Here is a 6,730-nt window from a genome sequence, read left to right on the forward strand (position 1 = left end):
GGGCCTTTTGTTGTTTTGGAACTGCAGTGCGGCCTAGGCTGGCCTCCGCTCACTCTACAGATTGGGCTGGCTTTGAGTTCAAGGTGAGCCGTCGGCGTCTGCCTGCCAAGTGCGGTGCTGACAGGTGTGCACCAGTAAGCCCAGCTTCCCGGGATGTTCTGGAAGGTGTGTGGCAGAGCCGGGCCCCTCGCCCTTATGTGGTCCTCAGTCCACATGTGTGAGGCCAGAACAACTAGTCCTCCACCCTCTGCTTCGTCCCCCAGCTTTCCAGAGCCCAGGCAGACTGTCTCAAGTGGGGCAGGCCAGGTAGGGTGTAGGAACCAGCCAGCCTGGCACATACATGTTCTTGACATGGGGTCAGGCCTGAGCACAGATGGTGACACTAATTACGTCCATCTGGGTGCACGGCCACTGCTCCTCAGACAGACATGTTCTGATCGTGGGTGGCTTCAGTGACTCCCAGGACATTTTACATGGACCCAGTTTGTACTTGAGCCTAAGAAAATACTGTGTTGCCCATCATGGTCCGTGAGGTGAGTCACCCCTTGGAGCCAGGAGTGGAGGCCAGAAGGGGATTCCCAGGTGTCCCAGGACAAAGAGTGTGGGCCTTAGATGTAGGGGTCTGTGGTTGGCCCTCAGCTTGTACCGCCTCTGCCCCTGGCCTGCTTCCTTGACTCCGGGCCACAGCTGGCCGTGCAGACGAAGCGTGTAGCTGCACAGGTGGACGGTGGTGCGCAGGTGCAGCAGGTGCTCAACATCGAGTGTCTGCGAGACTTCCTGACGCCACCGCTGCTGTCCGTGCGCTTCCGGTGAGTGAGAGCCAAGTATGTGCGTGGCTGTGGGCAGTGAGGCAGGGGCTTCAGGGATGGGACCTGGCTGAGCTGCTTCTCATCTGTTCAGGTACGGTGGCACCGCCCAGTCCCTCACCCTGAAGCTCCCGGTGACCATCAACAAATTCTTCCAGCCCACAGAGATGGCCGCCCAGGACTTTTTCCAGCGCTGGAAGCAGCTGAGCCTGTGAGGGGCGGGGCTGAGAGTGGGCGGGGCGGAGGGGCGGGGCCTCCTGGGCCTGACCGTTCTTTCCCCCTCCCAGCCCGCTGCAGGAGGCACAGAAAATCTTCAAAGCCAACCACCCCATGGATGCTGAAGTTACCAAGGCCAAGGTGAGAGAGAGGCTGGGCAGTTACTGGGTGCTGGCCACTGGATGGACCGGTCCTCGCCCATGAGGGTTTGACCTGGGATAGTCTGGAGGCTTCTCAGCTCTGCTTCTTCAATCCCCACCCCTTTCTAGCTTCTGGGGTTTGGCTCTGCTCTTCTGGACAACGTGGACCCCAACCCTGAGAACTTTGTGGGTGCTGGAATCATCCAGACGAAAGCCCTGCAGGTGGGGTGTCTGCTTCGGCTGGAGCCCAATGCCCAGGCCCAGGTGAGTGCTGAGGGAGGGCCTGCCCGGGACCCCACATTCCCTGCACCCAGTCCTCCTCCTCCTGTGCCTCTCACTGTTCTTCCCCCTTTACCCACCGCACCTCTCTGACCCTGTACCCTTCTCGGGCCCTCGGCTCATGGCCGCCATCTCCACACAGATGTACCGCCTGACCCTGCGCACCAGCAAAGAGCCTGTCTCCCGTCACTTGTGTGAGCTGCTGGCCCAGCAGTTCTGAGCCCTGGACTTGCCCTGGGACGCGGCCGGTGCCAGGCAGCCCTGGGATGGAGGCAGCTGTGGTGGAGGGGGCAGCGAGGAGACCTCCGTGGTGACAGCAAAGACCCAGGGTGGGGGCATGCCTGGGAGCTTCCTCTGGCCTTTTGTACTTTTATTTTTGTTCATCTGCTGCTGTTTACATTCTGGGGGGGTCAAGGGAAGCACCCTCCCTCCCTTGTCCCCCAGAGCACAGAGGGGAGAGGGGCTGGAGAAGTTGGTACCTCCTCCCCTCCCCTCCCCCATTGTCACCCTCCCTCCCTCTCCCCATCCGGTCCGTGTATTATTGTGAGCGAATAAACAGAGAGACGCTAATATTACCCCGTCTGTTGACCCCACCCTAGGTGGTCAGAGGAACGGGGTAAGGGCCTGTAGAGTGTGGGTGGCCAGGCCTCGCAGCCCGTGGGCGGGGCTCTGAGGGGACAGCAGCAGCAGCAGCCGCCGGGGCCCTAGCTGCACCGCCACCAGCCGCCACCCTGCGCCCGGCCCTAGCACCAGATAGCAAGCTCTGGGCCTCTGGGCCGGGCTGCCTGCCTCCTCTTCTTTCTCCGCAGGGCCTGGGAAAGGACAGGGAGGGCTGGTGAGCAGCACAGCTGTGGCTTGGAAGCCACAGTCCAGTCAGGGCCGGCACCTCCCACTCCATCCTCTTCCCACCTAGCCTTGCTGGTTTCCTGTGACTGTGCGTGTGCGTGAGAGAGAGAGAGAGAGAGAGAGAGAGAGAGAGAGAGACAGAGAGAGACAGAGAGAGACAGAGAGAGAGAGAGAGCGCACTCAGACATCCCAGCACAGGGTTGACCTAAGTGCTGCTCCCTTCTGGGGATCCCACCCCACTCTCTCTAGTACAGGCCTCTACTAGTGTGCACACTTGTGAGATCTTCATCCGTCCCTGCCTGTGTCTCGTGGGACAACTTCCCGCTGTGGAGTCTGGGATCCTTACACCCCTCAGCTTGAGCAGAGCTCTGCCCAGCACCATGGAGGGTGACAGGAAGGACGGGTTGAGCGCTGCCTCTTAGGCTTGCTCGCATTTGGATCCACATAACTGGCCATCCTTGCCGTGGAGGGTGGAGCAGTAATCCTTCTTTCTCTTGAGGCACTGTAACACAGGCTGGCCTCAGTCACGGTTCGTCTGCCTTGGCCCACAGTGGGGCTGGGATTCCATGTGGGGGACAAAATGCCCAGGCCAGAACCAGTCCTTACTGAAAAGCCCTGGCTGGAGAAGGGGTCCAGAATGAAGTACTAAGATTGTCCAGGGCGGCCAGGCAGTGGTGGCGCACGCCTTTAATCCCAGCACTCGGGAGGCAGAGGCAGGTGGATCTCTGTGAGTTCGAGGCCAGCCTGGACTACCAAGTGAGTTCCAGGAAAGGCGCAAAGCTACACAGAGAAACCCTGTCTCGAAAAACCAAAAAAAAGATTGCCCAGGGCAGTTCAGGCATATGCTGGGTTCTCTGTTTCGGGGTGTTCACGCCTGCCACTGACCTGCTGGGAAGTGTGTGGTGGCCACCAGCGTGTAGAAGTTTCTAAGGAGGCGCCGGCGCTGCTCAGGGGAAGGCTCTGGAGAAAAATGAGCGGCGTGACTAGGTGGCCTCTGGCTCAGGTCCCCCCACCACCACCACCGCTTCCCTGTGCACCTTTGTCCCGCGAAGGCTCCACGGTGAAGAGGCAGCGTCTCAGTTCCAAGTGCAGCAACAGCAGGCTGGGGAAAGGCACTGTCAGGTCATGGGGCGCTGACCGGGGTGGGAGGGTGGGGGGCGTGGCCCCACCCTGGGCCCCACCACTGAGCCTCACCCGAGGATGTCGCTGTGCAGCGGGAACCCTTCGGGCAGCACCCTGGGGCCCAGGGGCAGGCAGGCGCGGAGGGGCTCCAGCAGCGGCTGCCACCAGCGTTCCAACAGCTGCAGGGGCATGACCGGCGTGAGGACGGGGCTGGGGGTCGGTGCCTACTGTTGCTCGGTTGGCTAGGGACTGCAGCAGGTGGCGCTCTGAGGGGTGTCCCGGGCGGTGGGGGGCAGCAGCGCGACAGTCCGCCTCACCTGCGGGTCCAGCTGGCCGAGGGGCGGGCGCGGCCCGCACAGCAGACACAACTCCAGGCCCCGCAGCAGCGTTAAGGTCAGCAGCCGGTGCGGGACCTGCAGCGGGGCGCAGGGTGGGCTAAGCACGGCGGCCCGCCGCCCGCCCGAGGGGGGCCCCACCCTGTCCCCGCCCACTCACCTTGGGGCTCCCGTGGGGCAGGTACACCGGGTAATCGCGAGCGGCCTGTGGTGGCAGGGACCCGACCAGCCACGGGAGCAGCACCGCTTCAGGCATGCCCAGGCGCCACCAGCCCTCGGTCGCTGCCACCACTCGGCCCGAGACCAGCAGGCTGGCGAAGGCTGTGCCAGTGGCCTCCGCGAACCCCGAGAGGGTTTCCTGGGGAGGGGGTCAGACTAGGAGTCATAAAGCAGGGAGGGACCTCTCCGGCGGGGCCTGAAGTGGAGGAGCAGCCACGTGACCAGCGGAGGAGACACTCCAGTATGTTAGGCTGCCATGCTCCTGGGTCACACCCACTCTGGGGACAGGAAGGCTTGAACTTGCCCATTCAGTGAGCATTCTCAGCTCACCATGCATCACTTTTTCCCCCTTCAGTAATGGGAAATGTAACTCAAGGCCTTGGGCTCTACCGCCAAGCCACACTGAATTTTTGAGTCAGGTGCTCGCTGAGTTGCCCCGCCCGCCAGCCTTAAACTTTTCATCCTCGTTCTCAGCCTCTAGAGTAGCCAGGATGACAGGCCTGCACTGTAGAGCCAATAATTTTAACAACTGCATCTACAGTTTGAGCTTTGGAAGCTCTGATTGGTCAGGCCACACTGCCTCGAGGGACAGAACTTTAAGATAGGGAGACTGGGATCCGCCCAGATAAGGCAGCGCTCGCTTCAAGGTTGGGACCTGGAAAGTTTTAGGCTGTTTGAGAGCCTCGAGGAAGTTAAAACTGATTTATGGATGTCAGCATAGGTCGGTGAGCACCAGAGGACACAGGCCTTGGGACATCGGGCAGAGAGGCGGGGCTGTCCTGGGGAAGAGGAGACTGCCCCAGAGAAGGGGAGTGGTCAGGGAGGACTCTGGGGAAGAGAGTTCTTTTAGAAAGCGTTCAAGGTAAAACTCCATTCCAGAATGCTAAGAGGGTGCTCGGGTGATGTCCAGAGGGCAGAGAATGAAGGCTGGGCCAGAGCCATGGGACACACTGATTTCTGTAGCTGTCCCAATACCTGCATGAGAGAGCCCTCTGGAGGGATGGCAGAGTCCACACACTGGGTCAGGTCCCCGATGAGCTCCGAGCTCCCCAGGAAGCTGTCAATGAGACAGTAGCTGGCCTGTGGAGGAAAAGGGAAAAGCTTGGACCCCAGTGGGCCCAGATCAGTCCAGAGAAAGAACACCAAGTTCCCCAAGAACTATGGGCTCATGCTGTCCCAGGGCCTGGTGGGAATTATAGTCCCAGACAAACAGGTAAGGCTAAGGGATCCTAACTGCACTCACGGCCTCACCCTCAGCTCTTTCTTCAGGCGCTCTACATTCCTGATGTTGGTCAGCTCCTCAAGTCCCACAATGAGGACCTAGACAAAGGAGAGTGGAGACTTGACACAGGAGAGTGGACTCTAGTCGAAGAGAAGACAGTACTTGGGTGGTGTGAGAGAGGAGGAGCAGGCCTGGAATCCTGTGTATGAGGGAGGAGGGCTGAGGTTTGGATGCCTGGGTGTGAGAGAAAAAAAAAAATGCAGGGGCTTAGACTGAGGCCAAGGGGCTGAGAGTTGCAGATCTCTTGAGTTTCGGAGAAAAGAGGGCCCAGCCTCACCATGGCCCCGAACACCATGTGGAGCATCCTTTCCAGGCTCAGCTCCGAGGCACCCTCCTCGGACGACACAGCAATGAGTGTGATGCTGTGGGGACGAAAGCGAAAAGCAAGAAGGAGGTCAGGCAATGGGGCCAAGTTCCCTGGCGCCTGTCGGCTGTTCCTGCACTTCAGGCTGCGTGCAGGCTACGTCCTGGCGCGGGGAGAACCGGGGACCAGAGAGGGTGGGCAGCTTGTCCAAGGTCCCACAGCCCAGCTACAGTAGATCATCTAAGCCGGGACCACTGAACAGGTGTTGTCTCTCGTGTTCCCTTGACCCCACCCACCAAGGACCTGTCATGGAAGCTCTTCCACACCACGGTCGTGTCTTCCGTTCTTGCAGAGTCCAGCTGCACGTCCAGATTCTGCCCGAACATGTGGACTCCATTGAGGGAGCCGATGACAGAGAAAGGAAGCTGGGAAGGGTGGGGAAGCACAGTAACTCCGAAGACCTCCGCACTGAGACCCTGCAGCCTCTCCCGTGTTCCCCCAAAGCTCTTCGGGAAGCCAGGTTTAGCAGTCCCCCGTCTCAGCAAAAGGCACCCAGGCTCCACTCCCGGCGAGAGGTGCAGACCCAGCTTCCCGAACCCCTGCTTATTTAGGTGCAGGAGTCCGGTACCCCACCTGTTGACGGGAGGGGCCGCCGCCGCTGCTCCTGCAGAACAGGGGGACCCCGCTGGAGGCTGCGAGGCACAGCAGATGAACCCCTGGCCCCGCATCCCCCATCTGGAAGCCCGCACCCCGGAGAGTCGCCCTCCTGGGGACTCTCAGTGTAGGTCTGGAAGCACGAGTCGGTCTGCCGTCTGGAGCCGCCAGAGGGCGAGAAGCGAGATGACCAAATTCCCGCCTTCCTCAACTCAGACCCACCAACCAGATTAAATTCTCTTCCGCCGCAGTCGGAAGTCATCCTGACCCTAACAAAGATGGCGACAAGCAGCGCTTGCCAAGCGTTCCTTGCTCCGGGACAGCTTCACGTCCTTTGCATAACGAGAGTGAAGATGCTGCTTGAAGGTGGTGAGGGTGCCACGGTGTTGACTAGCAACCCTCCTGTGCGCTGTAGTAATTTACATGCTAATCTTTTTAAACAGCTGGTTGAAGGTGGCAACAGTGCTAATGCATTGCCTGGCAACCGCATTCTGCGTGGCTTTTTCATTCCGTAGTGATCCATACCT

The 6,730-nt window shown here is 60.2% G+C and overlaps 2 protein-coding genes across 7 annotated transcripts in view; one reads left to right on the forward strand and one right to left on the reverse strand.

Moving 5' to 3' along the window:
- Ap2a1 (adaptor related protein complex 2 subunit alpha 1) overlaps window positions 1–1,800 on the forward strand; it is a 25,302-nt gene extending 23,502 nt beyond the window's left edge. For 2 of the 3 annotated variants that reach the window (XM_006986226.4, XM_016004808.3), the window contains 5 exons: window positions 686–809; window positions 901–1,017; window positions 1,094–1,163; window positions 1,292–1,426; window positions 1,584–1,800. In XM_006986226.4, the coding sequence (XP_006986288.1) occupies window positions 686–809; window positions 901–1,017; window positions 1,094–1,163; window positions 1,292–1,426; window positions 1,584–1,661 (524 nt within the window). In that variant the 3' untranslated portion in view covers window positions 1,662–1,800. Of the gene's footprint in view, window positions 1–639; window positions 810–900; window positions 1,018–1,093; window positions 1,164–1,291; window positions 1,427–1,583 lie in introns of all 3 variants that reach the window. The other variant, XM_076575725.1, reaches the window with a different exon arrangement.
- Window positions 1,783–6,452, reverse strand: Fuz (fuzzy planar cell polarity protein). 4 transcript variants are annotated; one of them, XM_006986225.4, is made up of 11 exons: window positions 6,183–6,452; window positions 5,853–5,974; window positions 5,523–5,607; window positions 5,215–5,283; window positions 4,939–5,043; window positions 3,905–4,102; window positions 3,727–3,822; window positions 3,482–3,588; window positions 3,325–3,389; window positions 3,173–3,247; window positions 1,783–2,253 (listed from the first exon to the last, which is right to left on the reverse strand). In XM_006986225.4, exons 1-11 carry the CDS (start codon window positions 6,282–6,284, stop codon window positions 2,045–2,047), a joined length of 1,233 nt encoding a protein of 410 aa, XP_006986287.1. In that variant the 5' UTR covers window positions 6,285–6,452; the 3' UTR covers window positions 1,783–2,044. The 4 variants fall into 4 exon arrangements, with proteins under 4 accessions (XP_006986287.1, XP_042130499.1, XP_042130498.1 ...); XM_042274565.2 differs by having other exon boundaries at window positions 1,941–2,253; window positions 5,876–5,974; window positions 6,183–6,422; XM_042274564.2 differs by having other exon boundaries at window positions 1,941–2,253; window positions 5,846–5,974; window positions 6,183–6,422.
- Between the last annotated feature and the right edge of the window lie 278 nt (window positions 6,453–6,730).

The sequence above is a fragment of the Peromyscus maniculatus genome, chromosome 1, assembly GCF_049852395.1.
Source record: "Peromyscus maniculatus bairdii isolate BWxNUB_F1_BW_parent chromosome 1, HU_Pman_BW_mat_3.1, whole genome shotgun sequence".
Taxonomy (NCBI): domain Eukaryota; kingdom Metazoa; phylum Chordata; class Mammalia; order Rodentia; family Cricetidae; genus Peromyscus; species Peromyscus maniculatus.

Excerpts from the sequence above, each read along its gene's own strand:
- Fuz (XM_006986225.4), bottom strand. The coding sequence starts at position 6,284 with ATGGGGGATGCGGGGCCAGGGGTTCATCTGCTGTGCCTCGCAGCCTCC. Across the intron at positions 5,608-5,852 it reads TGGAAGAGCTTCCATGACAG|CATCACACTCATTGCTGTGT; the intron begins GTCCTTGGTGGG and ends TCGTCCCCACAG. Across the intron at positions 3,589-3,726 it reads TCGGCCAGCTGGACCCGCAG|CTGTTGGAACGCTGGTGGCA; the intron begins GTGAGGCGGACT and ends ATGCCCCTGCAG.